Here is a 24250-nt window from a genome sequence, read left to right as displayed (position 1 = left end):
AGTGTTTTACATTCTGGGCAGTTTGCCATGTCAGCCTATTGCCCCCAACAATCTGAGTCCTCGTTTTATCTGCTTCAGAAGGATGGAAGGCTGAGTCAACCTCAAGTCCATCAGGATCGAACTCCGGGCTATGGGCAGAGTTCACCTGCAAGACTGCATTTAACCACTGTGCCCCCAGGGCTCTAGAGACACCCTTTGTAGAACTCAAAAGCCATAAAAAGGCTTTTTTTCAAAATTGCAAAATGAGAAATTGCAGAATTTTGGGGTTTTTTTTTAAAAAAAAATCCCATACGAAGCATACAGTGGAACCTCTAGTCACAACCATAATCTCTTTCAAGACTTTGGTTGCAACCTGATTTGATCGTGACCAGAAGCAAGATCGATGGTGCATGCACGTCCAAAAAAAAAGAGTGTGGAAGGGGAAATTGGTGCCACTGTGCTTGATCACACACAGACCCCAGGATGTGTTTGTGACCAGAGTGAAACATTTAGTGGATATTTTGTTCTGCACCCGATTTGGTCGTAGTCAGAAGCGTTTGTGACCCGAGGTTCCACTGTATGCAGGATAATTTGCTCATGGCGTTTGACATGAGGATTGTTATTGTTGTGCTTGTTCTTGTTGTAAGTGTATCAACGGGGAAGAGAAAATGGACCATGCATGAACATTGAAGATCAAACAACTGGAACTATGTTGCCTAAAGGTAAAGCTTCCCTCGGACCTATGTGCTAGTTATTCCCGACTCTAGGGGGCGATGCTCATCTCCGTTTCAAAGCCGAAGAGACAGCGCTGTCCGAAGACGTCTCCGTGGTCATGTGGCCAGCATGACTAATCGCCAAAGGCACACAGAATGCCGTTCCCTTCCCACCAAAGGTGGTTCCTATTTTTCTACTTACATTTTTACATGCTTTCGAACTGCTAGGTTGACAGAAGTTGGGACAAGTAACTTATGCAGCACTAGGGATTCGAACCACCGAACCTCCAACCTTACTGATCGACAAGCTCAGCGTCTTAGCCAATGAGCCACCACGTTCCTCCAGGTTTAAAAACATCTCTTTTTTTCAACATTTTACTGATTGATAAATGTCTGTTACAGATGGCGAAGCCTTTTCTTTCTTTCCTTCAAACAACCTTAAAAGATAATTTGGTCAAATATTTGGGCATTCTCTTTCAATTTTTTCTAACACTATCCAGTTATCTCTCCTTTCAGAACTAGGAGTAGCCTTTTGAAATGTTCTTGGTATATAAGTGTTAAAGACTAGAAAGATGTCATTGGAATTTTCCCATACATAGATTTCTTCTGTCAATCATCCCAATAGGAAAAGTGCCAGAAGCAGAATAAGATTCCAAAGCTGTTTACATACCTTCAATGGCAGCCTCGCACTTTGGGTCTGTTTCATTGCAAAATCGAGAATTCAACTCCAAAATATGGTTGTCTCCAAAATTGAAATAATAGGAGCCCCTGAAATCATTTGTAGGAGCTACACAGCTTCTGGCAAAGGATGTGATAAAATCCTGGGCTGTTGAGAAAATATAATAATTAAAGAATGTCATAAATTGAACATCACATCGCTCTGTTTTCCAACCAAAACTATCAGTGGAATCAGCCAAATGTAAATACTCTGTGGCTTCAGTTCAGTTTTCGGTTCTTTTGTGGCAGTGATAGGTTCCTAGCGGCGTTACTACCAGTTTCCTGAGCTCATGCTTTGCACTCATCCACAACTGAATGAAAATTACTCAGAAAAAAAGGAAAACAGCTGAGGAGCAGCAATTCAATCTGCTGCCCCAGTTCAGCTGGGCTTCAGAAGCAGAAATAAAGGTAGGTGTAACCCAGAGGCAGGTGGGCCGGCCCATTTTGAAAGGAACAGAGAACCGGTTCGCTCTCTGTTTGAAAGCAGCACTACTGGTTTGGGAGAAGCAGTCCGAACCAGTAGGAACCTAGCACTGCTTTCTGGTCTTGTGACAGATACTCTACACCCTCACTGCTCATTCCCCCAGTGGACCCTGACCCCTGAAAAGGATAATTCTATTAGTTTTTCTCTTGCTTGGTTTTCTTCGGGATTCTGCCTGTGTTTGAACCCTTCAACATGGATAACTAGCAATAGCAATAGGACTTAGACTTATATACCACTTCACAGTGCTTTTACAGCTCTCTCTAAGCGGTTTTATAGAGTCAGCATATTGCCCCCAACAATTTGGGCATTTTACTGACCTCAGAAGGATGGAAGGCTGAGTCAACCTTGAGCCTAGTGAGATTTGATCTGCCGAATTGCAGGCAACCGTCAGTCAGCAGAAATAGCCTGCACTTCTGCACTCTAACGACTACACCACCGTGGCTTACTAAATAAGTGGTTAAGCATGTTGGCTGAATACCAATCAGTGATTGGTATAGTGCAACATTACTAATTGAATATCTTTGGGTACTTCCCAACTTTCAGATAAGATGAAGATAAGAATATGCCCCAATGAGCATTCTGAAACACCCAAGTGTTGGGCAGCATTAAAGCAACCTTCTCATGGTTGTGTCAGCTGTATACAATGGAAGAATGAGATGTAAAAGGGTTATATACACAGTTCTTACCTCAAGAGTTAGCTCCTCACAGTTGTTAACAAATTAGCCTTATAACCAGTGGTGGGATTCAAATAATTTAACAACCGGTTCTCTGTCCTAATGATTTCTTCCAACAACCAGTTCACCAAACTTCTCAGAAAGTTAACAACCAGTTCTCCCAAAGTGGCGCAAACTGGTTGAATCCCACCACTGCCTATAACAATTATGTATTGAATGGAAAGAATAGAAGTGACATTGGTGAACTCTAGGGAATTCCTTACAGATGGACCATCCAATCCCTGTGGAAAGATATCCATCACAGGAGACTCTATCATGACAATCTTTTCCATTGTTGAATAGTGTTGTAACAAATATCCACCCAGTTCAGTTACAATCTGGGAGAAAAACACTGGAGACAAAATGGAGGCTGGAGGCTGCTTGGAAAGAGGGTTTAATGATGAAGCAGAACCACCAGCCGTTCTGCCTTCTGGGCAGCTGACCACATGGAGTTGAGAGTGAGGGTTTTTATACCTTCTCTTGGGCTTTGAACTTGAGATTCCTGTTCCTGTGCAAGAACATGTATTCTATTGGCTGTTGTCAGACTCCCATGGGGCCATGTAGGAGTCATAGCTGGCTCTGTAGGCTGTCTGGGAAGTTTGGTTGAAGTTTCTGTGGGTGATGCAATGTCCTTACGAGATTGTGCAATGTAGTGAGATCTATGTCTTAGTGGTTTAATCGAATTAAGTCCTGAAGGGGGCTCTGACTTTCTGTCTCCCTTAAGATTTTTTTTATTTCTCTTTTAGGGGAAATATTACATTTTGCCTTTTTGAAATATTCCTCAAAATATTTTACTCTTCTAGGAGGGAGGGTGGTGCTAACTTTATTACCACAACAGTTTCTACCATAAGAAAAGGTTTCCTGGTGTCCACCAAATATCAATTTCCTGGCTATGTAAACCCATCATTTCTCATCCTGCCTTTTGGAACCACTCTATAATTTCTTCCTCATCTTCTACAAGACACTTCTTCAGGTATCTGAGAACAGTTATCCCACCTCCCTCATCTTGTTCTCAAGGCCCCTGATAGAGGAACTTCTATCAGTGTTTCTCAAAAATTATTGGAGTTGTCTACCTGTTTGAAAATTGGCAAGTTTGAGAAACATTTCATTATATGAAACCAAAATATCCATCACCACCACCACCACCTACCAAGACAATTTTTTTCCATTCATGAACGGTTCCTACCATAAGGAAAGATTACCTGGTCCATTAAATTCTGTTTCTGGTAATTTGAATCTATTACTTTTCATCCTGTCTTTTGGTATAACTCTAAAGATTTTGCCTCATCTTCTACAAGACACTTCTCCAGATATCTGAGAACACCTTCAGACACCCAAAAATAGTTATCACATCTCCCCAATCTTGTGTTGAAGGCCCATGATAGAGGACCTGTGATTGAGGAAGGCATTGACCACCATAAGGGTGGAAAAGGGGGATTTTATACACCCAAACACACACACAAGTATCTATACATGCATAGACATACTTTAAACCAGAGGTCTTCAAACTTGGCAATTTTAAGACTTGTGGACTTCAACTTCCAGAATTCTTCAGCCAGCATAGCTTGTCAAGTTTGACGATCTCTGCTTTAGACCAATATTTCTCAAAATTCCCCTAGCTGAAGTCCAGGTGACTGAAAATCATCACATTTGAGAAACACTGCTTTATATGAAACCAAAATATCAGGGAGATAGATATGTCCACATCATCCAAATCAACATAATAAAAAAGATGAACACAAAAATGAATACACTTACTTAACGACAAATTGGCCCTAGAGACAACAGCTAAGCACTTGTCTTCCTTGGTACAGTTTTTTTCTGTCCCAACGCAGTTAGATTCTCCATCTCTGAAACACTCATAACAGTCTAGAGAGAGAGGTATGGATTTTGTTAAAAAAAGGAAATACATTTGTTTGAGACTCCTTCAGATTTCAGTTGCAAGATAAATATACTTCAATACCGAAGCGGGCACTAGCCCTCTTCCAATTTTATGATTCCCATCCTAGCAGAAGGCTGGAAAGAAATACCCTAAATGGCTGAGGATGAACCTCTGACCACAGAGTGGAAGAAAGCCATGTTTGGGATGGAATGAGAAACCATCCCCCCAAAATCAGAAACTTACAAAAGACGCTTGCTTTTTATTGACACACGCATACACACAGAGAGAAATAAAGAGAGATATTACACCAGGGGGGTGCAGAAAGATGCCCACAGTTGAACACACCTGGCTGAACTGCATATTACTTTCTTTAAAACAAGCCAAGTCAAATCATATGCTAACCCCGAAGTAGCAGTAAGATAACGACAGCAAGAAATGACTGTAACTATCTGCCTAGATTCTGACTGCGTTCAACTTTTAGCTTGAATTCCATTGATTTGTGTTCTCTTCCATGGGAAAAGTTTCTGCCTAAGCCAATCTGTTTTCAAAGTTTGTTTTATTTTTAATACAACTTTACACATATGGTAGAAACAATGTGTTGACTGTATCTTCCCTTTTAGTAATAGCAATAGCAGTTAGACTTATATACCGCTTCATAGGGCTTTCAGCCCTCTCTAAGCGGTTTACAGAGTCAGCATATTGCCCCCACAGTCTGGGTTCTCATTTTACCCACCTCGGAAGGATGGAAGGCTGAGTCAACCCTGAGCCGGTGAGATTTGAACCGCCGAGCTGCAAAACTAGCTGAAGTGGCTGCAGTACTACACCCTAACCACTGCGCCACCTCGGCTCTATACATAATCCATTTTACATCATAACTTGATTTGCACTTTCAGACAAATTATTTTCTTCCATTATTTTCCATTTTTATACTCATTTTTTTCTTAGTACATAAACAATATCTTCAATTGCCCCTTCAAAAATTGCACCAAATTATCGCTTCATATTTCTCTATTGGTCTATTTTACTATAAAAAGTATATATCCTCTAGTTGATATAGAGAGCACTTCTTTCATTTTTTTCTACAATTAACAATGTACTGTACTTTCTTTATTTCTTAATTAGTTGCATAACAATACCAATCATACTACTATTCCCTTTAATCTACTAATACAACTCTTTTTTCCCTTCTTCCTCTTTCGTCCATTTTCTCTTGGGCTCTCACGAATTCCACTTTTAATCATTTTTCCTCTTCTCCCCCTTTCTCCTAACTTCTTTTTCCTGTTTTTATCCCTGTAGTATCTTTTCTTCTGAGTATTCATTTTTATTATTCTGGTAACTTTCCATTGCTCCCTAAGCCTATCTGAAAGACCGATTTTATGAAATGCTCCAATGGCCAACACTGTGCTCTGTACAGTTCAGATGTCTAACTCCAATCCACATTTCAGTATGTTTCAATATCGGTCCCGGATACTTTGCTGCCTGAACTTCCAACCAACCCTCTTGGATTAGAGAATCCCATTCCACCTCCCTTGCTTCCCCCATCCTTCCACCTGAAGGCCACCTGAAGTTGGTCACCTTAGCGGGTTGCCTTGGGGAGCCTATTCGGTTGATGCAATCTGAGTGGAAGGAAGAACTGCCTAACTCAAAACGTTGGTTGTCCGGTAGAAAACAGCTACCACTGCATCAGAAGAAGTTAAAATTAATTCAAAGAACCCCAACATACTTGCTGGATCTTGAGATCTTGCCAGAGGAAGGAGGAAGATGGTAAAGATGAGGAGCACAAAGGAAGCCATCGTGATGCCGTTCAGATCGGCCTCGGTTCTCTGAGATGGAGATCTTGCCCCGGGTGAGGTATTTATAGGCAGGGAGTGGTTGGGAGCCCTCTCCCTTTTGAGGAAAAAGAATGGTAGAGGCCAGAATATATTTTCCCTTAATAGTATTTACACTGTCCAAGGACGTCATAACAGATGATGCTCCCTTATGCCTTTATCACCTCTTTATGCAAACGTGAAGTATTGCAAGGCAGATCAATTACAGGTTTGCTCTGTTTTGGGTGGGGTAGAAAAATTCCAGGTAGCCTGGCATATATGTGTGTTGTGTGTTGTGTGTGTGTGTGTGTGTGTGTGTGTGTATGTGTGTGCGTGCAAGTGTGTGTGTATGTGTGTGTGCCTTCCTAGTGAGCCACAGGAGATACATCCATGAAGGGTAATTTCTTCCAGCAACTCTGGATAGCTATACCTGGCCATTTCCTTAACATCCTTCATTGCTACCGCAGGTGAACTGCGCAGAATTTCTTACACCTAATTCTTCCAACCCAGAATCAGAATAAGGGAAAGAAATATAAAAAGGGGGCAAGGCAAACATTGTGGAAACTCGAGAAGCTGCAGGAAACACCGACTGGTGTTTTCAGTTTGGGCGGCTGTGAGCTCCAAAGGCCTGCATACATCATGGTTGGAATCGCACAATACACAGTAAGTGTGTCGTTATATCCAGCCATTTCTGCGCAGATTCCTAATTAATCCATAAGCAAGGTTCAAATTAAGCAATTAAATAGGCTGCACTAATTACTGGGGAAACTGCTCCTAGATTTTGTGCTAGAGATGGGGAAAAAATGGCTTTGAGATTTGCTGATTTGCTGGTTTTGTTAGATACTTGATAGATATTTGATAGGTTTTGCTAGACACTTTCCATTACCCGATCTAACGGGTTTGCTGTTATAGAAACTGCTAGTACATATTAAGTATTTAAAACTAAAAAAGTTAAGGCTACAGTGATATGTTCTGACCCCCCCCCCGCTCCATCCAGGAACGAAAGCCAAAAACAAACGTAAAGAAGAATACTTTTAATCAGTCCAGGCTCTCGTTGGCTGCAAGCCCAAAATAAATAAAGAGATAAGCACTCTGGCAGCAAGTCCTACAAACCTAGGCCAATGCAAAACAAGCTCTCACAGCAAACCATTTCTCCAAGTTGGTTTCTCTTAATCATGAACATTGACTTCTGTAAAAGGGCGTGGCACAAGCAGTCTCTTTTATAATCAGGAGAGGATCTTAATAAGCATCAGCTGAACGTAATCATCTCTTATAACTATGCAGTTGTTCTTGCCGCTGAGTAGCCCTTCGACAGCGTGCATCCCGAAACAACTCATAAGTGTTTTCCGGATCATTCCCTCTGATCCAAGGCTCCGGCGCCACCTGGTGTCCAACCAGTCTCTCCTCGCCCTGCTCGGAGTCGGCACCCTGTCCAGGGTCTTCCACCTCCTCCACGGCCGACTCATAAGACCCCTCGCTGTCGTAGTCTGGTGGCAGCTCCAACGGCTCCTGCCAGACCACGACAGTGATATGCTATTGTTCTAGGCTAAAGAGTTGGAAGTCAATACTTTTCTTTCTTTCTTTCTTTCTTTCTTTCTTTCTGTCTATCTATCTCTCTCTTTCTTTCCCTTTTTCCTGCCCCACCTCTCCCACTATTTTTATTTGTATTTTATACTTTGATAAGTTTAATAAAATTGTTTTTAAGAACGTGCTTTGTTAAATTCAGCCACTAGTTCAACTGATCTCATTGTGCATGTTGATGAATGCATGTGTTTGTTTGTCTGTTTAGAGAATTTAATATGTTGAAACATAAAAGCAGAATGGGTGGATTCCAGTGACGTGCGGTGAGGGATACCGTTGGTGAGGCAAGAGCGCGGCAGCAGTGAGAAGCAACGTCCCCGCCACTGTGTCCGACAGGCGTCTCTCGTTTATGATGGACATAAAAGCGAGATGCCTGTTGGACACAGCGGCGGGGGTGTTACTTCTTGCCGCTGCTGTGCTCTGCCGCCTCGCCCCCCCACCTCCTCCGTCCCCGCTGACATTCTTGGGAGCAGGTCGGGTGGCTGGCTGGCTGGGAGGAGAAGAGCGGTGAGTCTTTGTCCCAGTTGGCCGGCCAGGCAGGGAGCAGGTCGGGTGGGGCTGGCTGGCTGGCTGGCTGGGAGGAGAAGAGCGGTGAGTCTTTGTGCCGGCCAGCCGGCCGGCCAAGCAGGGAGCAGGTCGGGTGGGGGTGAGTGGCTGTTTGGCTGGGGAGGGACTCACCGCTCTTCTCCTCCCAACCAGCCAGCCACCCACCCCCACCCGACAAGGGCTCACCGCTCTTCTCCTCCTCCTCCTCCTCGTCCCTGCTCGGTGCTGGGCTGGCTGCTGAAGAAATGGCGGCTGGTCAAAGAAAAACCTCTCCAGAATCACCCTTGCACTTGCGCAGTCGCTCAAATGCAAGACATGATTTGCTGCTCCCAGATCAGGAGGTGGGAGAATCAGTGCCTCTTTTGCATATTAAATCTTTTGCTTTTTAACTCCGCCTTAACTTTTAAAAGGCGAAAAATTCCTTAAGCAAAAGAGGCCCCGAGTTCTCTGGCCTCCTCCTATTTAACACTGAGAGCAGACACCAAGCCACTGTGACTTGAAATCTGGTAGCAACTATCCTGGCTTTAATTCATTAAAAAAAAATATTTAAAACTCTTTCTTTTCTCTCAGGAGACTGGGGAGGCTCCGCCTCCCTTGCCTCTAGTGACTGCACGTCCCTGGTGGATTCATACCACACGAAACCCTAATCCTGCATTATCCAAATTCTTTTCCAGAATTTGTGTAAGGGGGGGAAATGATTTGGCGTCAACTTGAGAATAGACACCTAGATGAGGGAGGGGTGGTGCCAAAATATGATAAATAAATAAATAAATAACAAAGAGCAAAGTTTGGATTGCTCATATATTTATGTTTTATTTACCCATAAATTCTCATCTCAACTGTGAATGGCTAGCACACAAAAAAAATGCAGTAAGAAAATGTAAGAAACTCAAACCTACAGCAACCAAGTGAGTTTTCAGACAATATTAAAACATTCCTGACCCGAAGTAGGTGAGAATATTGCTGTAACAATGCCTTTTTCATGGTGTCAGGAGAAGACCGTGACATTTTAAAAAATGAAAGAAAGAGAAGCATTTTCAGGGGTCGTGTAGTGTCTAGCCTGTTGGGATTACTTTATTCAGACTTCTTGTCTAGAGATTTTTTAAAAATGTATTTATAGGTGAAGGAGGCACTTTTTCTAATTTCCATCGGTTGCGAAAAAAAATGCTCCTGAAGCGCTTAAGGGCATCCATAAATCATTTTTAGAGGTTCCACCAGTGGACCCGGAAAGCAGGCCACACCTACAGAAGAAGTTCCAAAAATTTTTGAAACCCACCACTGGTCCTTGGATATGATTATTCTACACTATCATGCTCCTATTTATAAAACTCAGTGCCTCTGTGAAAGGTAAGGATGACTACTGCGTTTGTGGTGCAATCAGAACATTGCGTGTGTTGAAGTTGTTTTAACGCAAACCAAAGATGCCTTTTAAAAAACAAGTTTACATCCTATTCTTATGCATGCCAGGGCTGTGTGTGAGGGAATTTAAGGTGGTTCTGACAAGTGTCGTCGGCATCTTCATATCCGGTCACATGGGCGGCAAGCCACTCCCATCCGATCACATGGCACATCACAAGCCACTCCCAAAAAGGAGGCCACACCCACAGAGTAGGTTCGAAGAATTTTTGAAACCCACCACTGGTCCTTGGATATGATTATTCTACACTATCATGCTCCTATTTATAAAACTCAGTGCCTCTGTGAAAGGTAAGGATGACTACTGCGTTTATGGTGCAATCAGAACATTGCGTGTGTTGAAGTTGTTTTAACGCAAACCAAAGATGCCTTTTAAAAAACAAGTTTAGATCATATTCTTATGAATGCCAGTGCTGTGTGTGAGGTAATTTAAGGTGGTTCTGACAAGTGTCGTCGGCATCTTCATATCTGGTCACATGGGTGGCAAGCCACTCCCAAAAAGGAGGCCACACCCACCGAATAGGTTCGAACAATTTTTGAAACCCACCACTGCAGTAGTGGCTGTTTAATGATCAGGGTGGCAGCCATTTTAATAATGAGTGAACTTCCACATGGCAGCCATTTTATGAGAATGTCTACTGCATTCTCTGGGAATTTGACCCAAATCATCTAACCCCCAAAAAATCCTCTGGTTTATCTACTGTGGCTCTAGGACAACTCGCCACAGGATAACTGGGGACAATTCAATGCTGTATTAATCATTTCTTTTGAGCATTCCTTTTTATTGGTGGCCACATTTTTGTTGAAATTCTTGTAAGTCTTGGATTTCTGGATTGACTTTTATTTTATTGTTATTGTTATTGGTCACGGATCCATCAAAATTACAGGTAGTCCTTGACAGTTTGTTTAGTGACTGTTCGAATGTACAATGGCACTGAATAAAAAGTGACCTATGACTGTTTTTCACACTTATGACCCTTGAAGCATCCCCATGGTCTCGTCAACAGCTGACTAATATTTATGACGGTTGCAGTGTCCAGGGCTCTTGTGATCCCCTTTTGCAACCTTCTCATAAGCAAAGTCAATGGAGAAGTTGGATTCACTCAACAACTGAGTTATTAACTTAACGACTGCAGTGATTCACTTAACAACAGTGGGCAGAAAGGTTGTTAAACGGGGCAAAATTCATTTCACGACTGTCTCGCTTAGCAACAGAAACATTGGGCTCCGTTGTGGTTGTAAATCTAGGACAACTGTTGTGTTTGTTGAATTGTCCCGCAGCAAGTCATTCCATGGTGAGTTGGCCATGACATGTTGGCAGCCATTGGCGTGATGGTGAGTTGTCCCATTCTGGAGCTAGTGTATCCAGGCTCCATTAGCATCATTCCCTGATTGGCTAGTTGACTGGCTGGAGCCCCTCCCCTGGAATTCAGACAGGTAGAGGCCCTGGAGGAGAATTCTGGGAAATATAGTCCTCAGGAAGGGGGCGAAAAATTAAGAGAGCTGGAGAGGACAACAGATTCGAGCTCCTCAAAAGTAAGGATGGAGAAGTAGTGAAGAAGAATGAAGCTACTATGAGGAAAAGAAGCTGGAAAGAGAGCAATTGCCACCCCAAGGAAGGCTGATGGCAATATCTCAGCCTAGAGTGGATCCCAGATGCAAGAAGAGGTGGATCCATAGGCTTCTTCCTGAGTCTGCAGAGGACGTGTTTATGAGGCAACAGATTGCTGAGGGGCCATATTGGCCAAAGAGCAGTCTTCAGGATACTTTAAAAAAAAAAATCTTGAGCAATATTGCTCACCATGAAGTTGAATGTTTCACGTCAATGATTCTCAACCTTGGCCACTTTAAGATGAGTGGACTTCCAACTCCCAGAGGTCTCCAGCCGCCATAAGAAAGACAGGATCTGTAGCTAGTATACTAAAACACTTCACCCGAAAGAGGTCACTCCTAGAAAATATGTGAAAGTACAGGCTCTCAGCCCTGTTCCTCAACTCGATGGGTCTCCCTAGAAATATTTAACTGTCCCAGGTTTCACCCCAAGGAATTTCACTCGGTGGATTTTGTAGGGCAATAACTTCGCCGTCAGCATTTTTTGAAAGGAGGGTGTGCCCACAGTAATTCCAACAGGTCAATGTTCTTTCATGCCACACCATCTTTCCTTATTGCTTTTTACGATCACAAAGGACAGGGAAATCCATGCCACCATCAGCTTTTCACTTTGTGCATTTATGTCGTCTAGCCATCCTAAAATCTGCTGCTCCGGATGGATACATCTTCTGATTACTGGCCTCCAAAAAATGTCCATTGAGCAGAGTTGGAAACTGTTCTTCATCAAAGCCCTCTAGGTGAACCACCAGAAATAACTGATGCCATTTCAAGATGGGTTGCATTAATAAGATGAATTAAAAACCATCACACATAAAACGGTTGCCAAATAACTTTGTGGGTGTGTCCATGACATCACCAGCCTTTGCAGCTCAGCTCCTGCAAAACTGGAGGCTGTTTGGACTTTAGGTTTATTTTATTTTATTGCCGGGAGTGGGACAGAGGGGGGGGGAGAGGCAGGGAAGAAAGCAGAGGTGGCATTCAGCAGCTTCTGACCAGTTCTGGAGAACCAGTAGCGGAAATTTTGAGTAGTTGGGAGAACCAGTAAATACCACCTCTGGCTGGCCCCGCCCCATCTATTCTCTGCCTCCGGAGTCTCATCTGATCAGGAGGAAATGGAGATTTTGCAGTGACTTTTCCCTGGATTGGGGAGGGAATGGAGATTTTAGAGTATCCTTCCCCTGCCGTGCCTACCAAGCCATGCCCACAGATATGGTAGTAAAAATTTACTACCAGTGTGTACCAGTGCCTGCTGGGAGCACCAGGCACCGTTACGGTACGGTGGTCTGGAGGGCCTACTCACCCGCCCGCCCTCTTTACCTGTATTTGAGCCAATCGGGGCTTATGCCCATGCGGACAGAGCATATAGCTCCTGAGCGATGCTCCGCCAAGCAGCTGGAGTGTCGTGGGCAGTAAGCATGCATGTTCATGCTGAGCACATGCATGTGGTGAACATCTGGCCCCATTGCACCATACTGGTTGCACCGGGATCCAGAACTGCCACCACTGGACAGAAGGGAGGGAGGGAGAGAGGGAAGGAAGGAAGGAAGTGAGGGACAGAGAGAGGGAGGGAGAGAGGGAAAATTCACAAGTTACCATCACCTTCTTAACTTTCACCAGCTATACCTTCCATGCCTGGGTAACCTTCTTTAGGAGGGATGTGTGGAAGAAAGCAGAGATTATTAATTAATTGATTGATTTTAATATCCTGCCTTTATTATTTTTATAAACAACTCGGGGCAGCAAACATACCTAATATCCCCTCCTCCTACTAGTTTTCCACACATTGTTTGAGGTGGGTTAGGTTGAGTGAGGGACTTCTCAAAGTCACTTAGCCAGGTTTTACGCCTATAATGGGACTAGAACTCATGATCACCTGGTGATTGGCCCAAAGTCATTAAGCTGGCTGTCACGCCTAAGGTGGGACTCGAACTCTCCAACTCCCAGTTTCTAAGATAGAGGATACTTTAGAGCTGAAACTTACCTTGACTATCACTTTCTCTTCAAATGCTGCCAGTAGGACTTTTCCACAGCAAAGATTAACACGCTAACCATGTACTAGATCCCAAAATGACTGGAGTGCTCAGTTCAAACATTTATTCTTTTTGACTACTAGTCAAAAGGCCGAATCTTCAACACTGTAAGCAAACCCAGTTGTTGGAGTTTACACGTTGGGGTTGATGGCTTAATGTGTGAATCACCAAACCAACATTTAAATAAACCATGGCTTTCCCTTGGCATGATGTGCGGCCTCCTCAGACTTTCCCAGAGTAGAAGGGTGAGAAAGGAAAGGAATAGGAAGATTTATGAGTAAAAAACACACCCCTAAGACTAAAAAGCTGGTTTCTAATTCCTTTTATTTAAATATTGCAACAAATCATCTGAGAATTACAATTTTGGAAAGGTAGAAAAATGCAGCATTAACTGAAGCTATGTCTGCAAACAGTGGTCTCATTCAAACCAAAGGATATTGGTCTATTTCAACAACAGTTGCGACATTTCAATGTCAAGTTTCAACAATAACGGTTAAAGTGTTTGTTATATAAATAAATCACCCTGATAAAGTGTACATGTACGTATAGATATACCATAAATTGACTGATGTGAGAACACTGTACTTTGAGGTAAATTATTTTTCAATGGATCAATTGCTTTGAAATATGAAATGATATTGTGAATGCCTAGATCAAGAATGGGATTCGGCTGTTTCGGACCGGTTTGGGCAAATCAGATGGTGATTAATCCCTCACAGGAGTCTCCAAATGGCCCGTTCATCATGCCAGGTAAGTGCAGGACCCACAGGGAGGGTCTGGGAGGGCAAAAAACGGGCCTACTGGAAGTTCTGGAAATCTGGAAATTGGCCCGTTTCCGGCTTCTTGAAGGCCTCTGGAGCCTGGGGAGACCGTTTTCGCTCTCCTGGATGCTCGCGAAATGCCTCCGGAGCCTGGGATAGTGAAAAACGGGCCTCCCGGAAGTCCAGAAATGGGCCTGTTTCCATTTTCCGGAAGGCCTTCGGGAACCTGGGGGAGGCTGTTTTCACCCTCCCACAGGCTCAAGGAAAGAGCCTGGGGAGGGTGAAAAAACACACACACCCGCCAAGGCCAAGGAGGCCACGCCCCCTATGGCCACACCCACCCAGCAATCAGGCAGAGAACCGGTTGCTAAAAATTTTCAATTCCACCACTGGCCTAGATGTTTTTTCCCTATTCACCAAGTTCATTCTGTGTTCATTCGACCAAACTCTGTGGTCAAATGCTACCAAACTCTTCAAGGAAAATATCCTGGAGTTAAGCAAATTTGGGGGTCTGAAGTTGAATTTAGTCTTTGGGGAAGGGATTCTCAACCTCATTTCAGGAGATGGGAGCCAAAATTCTCAGGGGCAGGGACATAAACTACATTCATTTTAACTCCAGAATAAGGAAATGAAAACTTACATGGATGGCAATTCATAATTCCCACTTAGTCCATCATTTCTCCCGTTAAAATATATATAGGTATATATACATGGCAACTTTAAGAAGGACATTAAGCATGACAACAGAGAGAGGTATAAGATTTTTGCAGCGTGAATTTAGTTGTGAGCTCCTTGGTGTTCTGTGAGCTTGGTGGTTTTCTTGTAGATGTTTCAATACCAAACTAGATAACATCATCAGTGCTTAAAGGGAGAGGGATTGACCCCAGCCTGATTCTCCTTAAGCCCTTCGCAAGCTACCTTTGACTTAACTAGGAGAGAATTTTCACAGCAAAGATCCCAAGGATGCATGGAAGGAAGAAGGCCACCTGTGACCCGAGGTCCTTCTTCTCCAGACTGAAAGCCAGGCGTCGCAATGATGAAAGAGCCCCATTGGCTTTAGAACACTGAAGCTTTTTTAAATTGATCTTGTAATTCCCATTATGGAACGACTTCCCCTCAAGGTCGCAAACCGATCGGCTGGCACAGCCTTTTCCCGCAAAAGGGATTATTACACCTAAGGCAGAAGGAAACAGTGATTCAGCAAAGTATTTCTACATTTTCCTTTCATCAAATGTATGAACAATATCTAAATTAAGGACAGGGCACTGATGATGGACATGGAAGAGAGAAATCAAGGTGTTGGAAGACTCTGGTGGGACAGAGAGTCTTCCCACAGCCAGCCCACAACCATAGAGTGTAGTCCCAGAGCGGCCACTGCTGGAAGACTCTGGAGTGGATCTCCGGAGTTTGGAAGCCAGTTATGCTCGGAGCATGGCGGCAGCAGCAGTAGCAGGGCAGCAGCGGCAGCGGGGCCACAGCAACGGTGGGCCCTGACCAAGCCCTGCAGGGAGAGCTGGGCATGGTGAGGCTGGAGGCAGAACAAGTGCTCGCGCAACCTCTCTTTCCAGCCGGGCAGAGTGCCATGTGGCTTCGTTCCTTTGGGATATTACTGGGTCGGTGAGTGGCGCTCTGCCCGGCTAGAAATGGAGGTTGCCGGGCGGCTGCTCGTGAGTGTGGTCACCTCATGGAAGCTTTATTGCGCTACTGCGAGAGCGCAACACAGCCATTTGCCCCTGCGGCTGTGCTCGGCTCTTTGGGCGTCTGCTCCCAAGAGAGCAGCCACACAGCAACCCCAAACAAATAACTCCCCCCCAATAATAAGGCCCATGCAAAATTGGGGGGGTGTCAAAAGAAAATAAGACCCTGTCTTATTTTCGGGGAAACACGGTGTATATATATAAATGAATAGTTATAAGTCAAGGACTCCCTGTATATTCTAATCAGCTGAGGTTTTCTCACTGGTTATGACCTTTAGCCATTTGGAAATTGGCACTTCTTTGTCCCTGGCAGGCTGCATGCCATCACATCTATAGCATGTTCTTAGCATCCCCTAGCTTTTATAAAAAAAAACAACTCTAGATTCTGGCTGGCTTAATATAGCTAACAGCAAAGGGAGTTTAAAGAAAAGAGAAAAAATAAAGGCAGCTTACCAGAGAGTGGATAAGTTATTTCTCCATTCACTTCAGTACAGTTCACCTGATTTCCCACACAAAATACATCTCCATCGCTCTCACAGTTATCATGACCTGTTCTGTAACACTTTGGGCAAAATTTCCCATTTTCAAATATGTCCATGCTATCACCTGCAAGTGACAAAATAAGTTCATGTAGCAAAATAATGGATTTAAAGCAATTATCAACACAGCTTGTTTTCCCTTTCACTGACTTTTTAACTCAGGACAGTGGTGGGATTCAGCCAGCTGGCACCTATTCAGGAGAACCGGTTGTTAACTTTCTGAGCAGTTTGGTGAACTGATCGTTGGAAGAAATCATTAGGGCAGAGAACTGGTTGTTAAATTATTTAAGTACCACCACTGCCGGTTGTTAACTTTGTAAGTAGTTGGGAGAACAGGTTGTTGGAATAAATCTGCTTTTGTTTTTTCCCACTTTACAGGGCTAATCCTGTAAGGAAGGCAGGAAGGAAATATTCTGGTGTTGTTTCTAGCCTCATCTTTATTGCGCTACTTACAGAAACTGCCTCTCTGGTTAACCCTTATTACATTGTCACAGCTAAGACAAAGTGCCCATCAACCTGAGTGATGTTGAGTTGGCCACACCCATACGGTCACATGACCACCGAGCCACACCTACCCAGCTGGCCATTAGGGCAGAGATCTAGTTGTTAAATTATTTGAATCCCACCACTGCCCCAGCCGAATCTGTAAGCGTATAAAAGGGAAAATAAAATGGACCATGCATGAACATTGAAGATCAAAAACCTGGAACTATGTTGCCTAAAGGTAAAGGTAAAGGTTGCCTCGCACCTATGTGCTAGTCGTTCCTGACTCTATGGGGTGATGCTCATCTCCATTTCAAAGCCGCGAGCCAGCGCTGTCAGAAGACGTAGCCGTGGTCATGTGGCCGGCATGACTCAACGCCGAAGGTGCATGGAATACTGCTACCTTCCCATCAAAGGTGGTTCCTATTTTTCTACTTGCATTTTTACATGCTTTCGAACTGCTAGATTGACAGAAGATGGGACAGTTATGCGACACTAGGGATTCGAACCGCCAAACTTCCAACCTTTCTGATCGACAAGCTCAGCATCTCAGCCACTGAGCCACGGCATTCCTCCAGGTTTTAAAACCTCTCTTTTTTTCAACATTTTACTGATTGATAAGTGTCTGTTACAGGTGGCCAAGCCTTTTCTTTCTTTCCTTCAAACAACCTTAAAAGATAATATGGTCAAATATTTGGGCATTCTCTTTCAATTTTTTCTAACACTATCCAGTTATCTCTCCTTTCAGAACTAGGAGTAGCCTTTTGAGATGTTCTTGATATATAAGTGTTAAAGACTAGAAAGATGTCATTGGAATTTTCCCATACATAGATTTCTTATGTCAATCATCCCAATAGGAAAAGTGCCAGAAGCAGAATAAGATTCCAAAGCTGTTTACATACCTTCAATTACAGGATCGCATTTTTACATGCTTTCGAACTGGTAGGTTGACAGAAGCTGGGACAAGTAACTGGAGGTCACTCCTTTATGCAGCACTAGGGATTCGAACCACCGAACTTCCGACCTTACTGATCGACAAGCTCAGCATCTTAGCCAATGAGCCATCCAGGTTTAAAAACATCTCTCTTTTTTTTCAAAATTTTACTGATTGATAAATGTCTGTTACAGATGGCCAAGCCTTTTCTTTCTCTCCTTCAAACAACCTTAAAAGATAATTTGGTCAAATATTTGGGCATTCTCTTTCAATTTTCTCTAACACTATCCAGTTATCTCTCCTTTCACAACTAGGAGTAGCCTTTTGAGATGTTCTTGATATAAGTGTTAAAGACTAGAAAGATGTCATTGGAATTTTCCCATACATAGATTTCTTATGTCAATCATCCCAATAGGAAAAGTGCCAGAAGCAGAATAAGATTCCAAAGCTGTTTACATACCTTCAATGGCAACCTTGCACTTTGGGTCTGTTTCATTGCAAAATCGAGAATTCAACTCCAAAATACGGTTGTCTCCAAAATTGAAATAATAGGAGCCCCTGAAATCATTTGCAGGAGCTACACAGCTTCTGGCAAACGATGTGGTCAAATTATGGGCTGTTGAGAAAATATAATAATTAAAGAATGTCATTAATTGAAGATCACATCGCTCTGTTTTCCAACCAACACTATCAGTGGAATCAGCCAAATGTAAATACTCTGTGGCTTCAGTTCAGTTTTGGATTCTTTTGTGGCAGTGGTAGGTTCCTAGCGGCATTACTACCAGTATGCTGAGTCCCACGCTTTGCACTCGTCCACAACTGAATGAAAATTACTCAGAAAAAAAGGAAAACAGCTGAGGAGCAGCAATTCAATCTGCTGCCCCAGTTCAGCTGGGCTTCAGAAGCAGAAATAAAGGTAGGTGTAATCCAGAGGCAGGTAGGCCGGTCCATTTTGAAAGGAACAGAGAACCGGTTCACTCTCTGTTTGAAGGCAGCACTACCGGTTTGGGAGAAGCAGTCCGAATCAGTAGGAACCTAGCACTGCTTTCTGGCCTTCTGACAGATACTCTACACCCTCACTGCTCACTCCCCCAGTGGACCCTGACCCCTGAAAAGGATAATTCTATTAGATTTTCTCTTGCTTGGTTTTCTTCGGGATTCCGCCTGTGTTTGAACCCTTCGACATGGATAACTAGCAATAGCAATAGGACTTAGACTTATATACCACTTCACAGTGCTTTTATAGCTCTCTCTAACTGGTTTTACAGAGTCAGCATATTGCCCCCAACAATTTGGGCATTTTACTGACCTCAGAAGGATGGAAGGCTGAGTCAACCTTGAGCCTGGTGAGATTTGATCTGCCGAATTTCAGGCAGCCGTCAGTCAGCAGAAATAGCCTGCATTTCTGCACTCTAACCACTGCGCCACTGTGGCTTACTAAACAAGCGGTTAAGCATGTTGGCTGAATACCAATCAGTGATTGGTATAGTGCAACATTACTAATTGAATATCTTTGGGTACTTCCCAACTTTCAGATAAGATGAAGATAAGGATATGCCCCAATGAGCATTCTGAAACACCCAAGTGTTGGGCAGCATTAAAGCAACCTTATCGTGGTTGTGTCAGCTGTATACAATGGAAGAATGGGATGTAAAAGGGTTATATACACAGTTCTTACCTCAAGAGTTAGCTCCTCACAGTTGTTAACAAATTGGCCTTATAACCAGTGGTGGGATTCAAATAATTTAACAACCGGTTCTCTGTCCTAATGATTTCTTTCAACAATCAGTTCACCAGTTCTCAGAAAGTTAACAACCGGTTCTCCCAAAGTGGTGCGAACTGGCTGAATCCCACCACTGCCTATAACAATTATGTATTGAATGGAAAGAATAGAAGTGACATTGGTGAGCATCTAATCAGGCACTCCGTTCTAGGGAATTCCTTACAGATGGACCATCCAATCCCTGTGGAAAGATATCCCTCACAGGAGACTCTATCATGACAATCATTTCCATTGTTGAATAGTGTTGGAACAAATATCCACCCAGTTCAGTTCCAATCTGGGAGAAAAACACTGGAGACAAAATGGAGGCTGGAGGCTGCTTGGAAGGAGGGTTTAATGATGAAGCAGAACCACCAGCCGTTCTGCCTTCTGGGCAGCTGACCACATGGAGTTGAGAGTGAGGGTTTTTATACCATCTCTTGGGCTTTGAACTTGAGATTCCTGTTCCTGTGCAAGAACATGTATTCTATTGGCTGTTGTCAGACTCTCATGGGGCCATGTAGGGGTCATAGCTGGCTCTGTAGGCTGTCTGGGAAGTTTGGTTGAAGTTTCTGTGGGTGATGCAATGTCCTTAGGAGATGGTGCAATGTAGTGAGATCTATGTCTTAGTGGTTTAATCGAATTAATTCCTGAAGGGTCTTAATCCCTTCACCCTGGAGCTGAAGGTCTTTGTTTTGTAGATAGGCTGGCCCAATCTTTCGCAATGGGCACCAAGTATCTGCTGGGGAGAGGGAGCTAGGGCTCTGACTTTCTGTCTCCTTTAAGATATTTTTTTTATTTCTCTTTTAGGGGAAATATTATATTCTGCCTTTTTAAAATATTCCTCAAAATATTTTATTCTTCTAGGAGAGAGGGTGGTGCTAACTTTCTTCCCACAACAGTTTCTACCATAAGAAAAGGTTTCCTGGTGTTCACCAAATATCAATTTTCTGGCTATTTAAACCCATGATTTTTCATCCTGTCTTTTAGAACCACTCTAAAATTTCTGCCTCATCTTCTACAAGACACTTCTTCAGATATCTGAGAACAGTTATCCCACCTCCCTCATCTTGTCCTCAAGGCCCCTGATAGAGGAACTTCTATCAGTGTATCTCAAAAATTCAGCTAATGGAAAAGATTGTCATGATAGAGTATCCTGTGATAGATAACTTTCAACAGGGATTGCATGGTCCATCTATAAGGAATTCCATAGAACGGAATGCCTGATTAGATGCTCACCAATGTCACTTTTATTCTTTCCATTCAATACATAATTGTTATAGGCAGTGGTGGGATTCAGCCTGTTCGCACCACTTTGGGAGAACCGGTTGTTAACTTTCTGAGTATTTTGGTGAACTGGTTGTTGGAAGAAATCATTAGGACAGAGAACCGGTTGTTAAATTATTTGAACCCCACCACTGGTTATAAGGCTAATTTGTTAACAGTTGTCTACCTGTTTGAAAATTGGCAAGTTTGAGAAACATTTCATTATATGAAACAAAATATCCACCACCACCACCTACCAAGACAATTTTTTTCCATTCATGAATGGTTCCTACCATAAGGAAAGATTACCTGGTCCATTAAATTCTGTTTCTGGTAATTTGAATCTATTACTTTTCATCCTGTCTTTTGGTATAACTCTAAAAAATTTGCCTCATCTTCTACAAGACAGTTCTTCAGATATCTGAGAACACCTTCAGACACCCAAAAATAGTTATCGCATCTTTCCAATCTTGTGTTGAAGGCCCATGATAGAGGACCTGTGATTGAGGAAGGCATTGACCACCATAAGGGTGGAAAAGGGGGATTTTATACACCCAAACACACACACAAGTATCTATACATGCATAGACATACTTTAAACCAGAGGTCTTCAAACTTGGCAATTTTAAGACTTGTGGACTTCAACTTCCAGAATTCTTCAGCCAGCATAGCTTGTCAAGTTTGACGATCTCTGCTTTAGACCAATATTTCTCAAAATTCCCCTAGCTGAAGTCCATGTGACTGAAAATCATCACATTTGAGAAACACTGCTTTATATGAAACCAAAATATCAGGGAGATAGAAATGTCCATATCATCCAAATCAATATAATAATAAATATGAACACACAAATGAATACACTTACTTAATGACAAATTGGACGTAGAGACAACAGCTAAGCACTTGTCTTCCTTGGTACAGGTTTTTCCTGTCTCTCCGCAGGGAGATTGTCCATCACTGAAACACTCATAACAGTCTAGAGAGAGAGGTATGGATTTTGTTAAAAAAAGGAAATACATTTGTTTGAGACTCCTCCAGATTTCAGTTGCAAGATAAATATACTTTAATACTGAAGTGGGGACTAGCTCTCTTCCAATTTTATAATTCCCATCCTAGCAGAAGGCTGGAGAGAAATACCCTAAATGGCTGAGGATGAACCTCTGACCACAGAGTGGAAGAAAGCCATGTTTGGGATGGAATGAGAAACCATCCCCCCCAAATCAGAAAATTACAAAAGAGTGACACACGGATACACACAGAGAGAAATACAGAGAGATATTACACCAGGGAGGTGCAGAAAGATGCCCACAGATGAACAGACCTGGCTGAATTGCATATAACTTTCTTTAAAACAAGCCAAGTCAAATCATATGCTAACCCCAAAGTAGAAGTAAGATAACGACAGCAAGAAATGACTGTAACTATCTGCATAGTAATAATACACACATATTAACAATGTACTGTACTTTCTTTATTTCTTAATTAGTTGCGTAGCAATACCAATCATACTACTATTCCTTTTAATCTACTAATACAACGCTTTTGCCCCTTCTTCCTCTTTCATCCATTTTCTCTTGGGCTCTCACGGATTCCACTTTTAATCATTTTTCCTCTTCTCCCCCTTTCTCCTAATTTCTTTTTCCTGTTTTTATGCTTGTAGTATCTTTTCTTCTGAGTATTCATTTTTATTATTCTGGTAACTTTCCATTGCTGCCTAAGACAATCTGAATGACCGATTTTATGAAATGCTCCAATGGCCAACACAGTATTCTGTACAGTTCAGATGTCTAACTCCAATCCACATTTCAGTATGTTTCAATATCAGTCCCGGATACTTTGCTGCCTGAACTTCCAACCAACCCTCTTGGATCAGAGAATCCCATTCCACCTTCCTTGCTTCCCCCATCCTTCCACCTGAAGGCCACCTGAAGTTGGTCATCTTAGCGGGTTGCCTTGGGGAGCCTTTTTGGTTGATGCAATCTGAGAGGAAGGAAGAACTGCCTAACTTAAAACTTTGGTTGTCCAGTAGAAAACAGCTACCACTGCATCAGAAGAAGTGAAAATTAATTCAAAGAACCCCAACATACTTGGTAGATTTTGAGATCTTGCCACAGGAAGGAGGAAGATGGTAAAGATGAGGAGCACAAAGGAAGCCATCGTGATGCCGTTCAGGTTGGCCTGGGTTCTCTGAGATGGAGATCTGAGGTGCTGTATTTATATGAGCCCTATGACTCTTGGCAATAAAGGACAACAGAATAAAATTTACCTATTAATAGCAGTTACATTCCTCAAGGACGTCATAACAGTGATAATTTATTATATTCTTAATACCTCTTTGTGCAACTCTGGAATAGGGCCACATGGGTTGACCTATTCAGGGAGTGGTTGAAAGACCCAAGATAGCTGGTTGTGTGTACATTTGTGTGTATGCACCCCTTCCTAAGATTATGAGCCAGAGGTAATTCAGCCAGGAACGATAGGTTGTTCCAGCAACTCTGGTGTTTACATTTACTACTATATTATCATTAATCGAAAATAATGAGAAAGGAAGAGTTTCAGGTCTGGAAGCCATTTTTGCATTGGATCTTTAGACTTGCCATATTTAGTGCTGTGGGAAACTGGGAGGGGGGGTTGTATGAAGCAGAGGAAATATATAAGTCATAATAACATTCCTTTCTCAGAGACGCAAGGGTTAGGGATAGAGATACACCAAAGTGGTATCTCAATGAAAGATGTTGGGCCTCTGAAAGAGTGCAGATAAGAGCAACAAAGATGATTAGGGACTGGAGATTTAAATATATGACGAATGGTTGCAGGAATTGGGTAGTCTTAGTTTAATGAGAAGAAGGTCCACGGATGATTTCATAGCAGTGTTTCAGTATCTCAGGGGCAGCCACAAAGAAGAGGGAGTCAAGCTATTCTCCAAAGCACCTGAGGGTAGAACAAGAAGCAACAAATGGAAACTAATCAAGGAGAGAAGCGACATAGAACTAAGGAGAAATTTCCTGACAGAACAATTAATCAGTGGAACAGAAGTTGCCTCCAGATGTTGTGAATGCTCCAACACTGGATGTTTTTAAGAAGATGTTGGATAACCTTTTGTCTGAAATGGCATAGGGTTTCCTGCCTAAGCAGGGAGTTGGACTAGAAGATCTCCAAGGTCCCTTCCAACTCTGTTATTCTATTCTATTCAGAATGGAATTCATTTCCCTTGCTGGCTGGGGAATTCTGGTTAATGATGTATACCCATCTGAACATTGCCAGTATTGGGGTGTCCAACCTTGACAACTTTAAGACTCATGGACCTCAACTCCCAATATTCCCCAGA

General features: G+C 42.8%; 1 protein-coding gene and 1 long non-coding RNA gene across 2 annotated transcripts in view; both read right to left on the bottom strand.

The window, feature by feature from the left end:
- The window catches only part of LOC148042948 (uncharacterized), a 281857-nt gene that overhangs the window by 36419 nt on the left and 221188 nt on the right, over positions 1–24250 (bottom strand). The gene's annotated exons all lie outside the window — the stretch shown is intronic.
- Positions 13990–23079, bottom strand: LOC148042956 (phospholipase A2 inhibitor and Ly6/PLAUR domain-containing protein-like). Its single transcript, XM_087727912.1, has 5 exons — positions 23010–23079; positions 21788–21898; positions 18355–18510; positions 16392–16544; positions 13990–15415 (listed from the first exon to the last, which is right to left on the bottom strand). Exons 1-5 carry the CDS (start codon positions 23077–23079, stop codon positions 15171–15173), a joined length of 735 nt encoding a protein of 244 aa, XP_087584038.1. The 3' UTR covers positions 13990–15170.

This window comes from Thamnophis sirtalis, unplaced genomic scaffold (genome assembly GCF_051295495.1).
Source record: "Thamnophis sirtalis isolate CommonGarterSnake01/CBP01778 unplaced genomic scaffold, rThaSir2_p1.2 scaffold_13, whole genome shotgun sequence".
NCBI lineage: Eukaryota > Metazoa > Chordata > Lepidosauria > Squamata > Natricidae > Thamnophis > Thamnophis sirtalis.
The sequence above is the reverse complement of the archived record's forward strand: the minus strand, read 5'-3'. Positions and strand labels throughout refer to the sequence as shown.

Bases quoted from the DNA above. Each gene is read 5' to 3' on its own strand.
- LOC148042956 (XM_087727912.1), bottom strand. From the start codon at position 23,079: ATGGCTTCCTTTGTGCTCCTCATCTTTACCATCTTCCTCCTTCCTGTG. The intron at 16,545-18,354 runs GTATGTAAACAG...TGTCACTTGCAG, and splicing joins GTGCAAGGTTGCCATTGAAG to GTGATAGCATGGACATATTT. The intron at 15,416-16,391 runs GTAAGCTGCCTT...CTTCTGCCTTAG, and splicing joins AATAACTTATCCACTCTCTG to GTGTAATAATCCCTTTTGCG.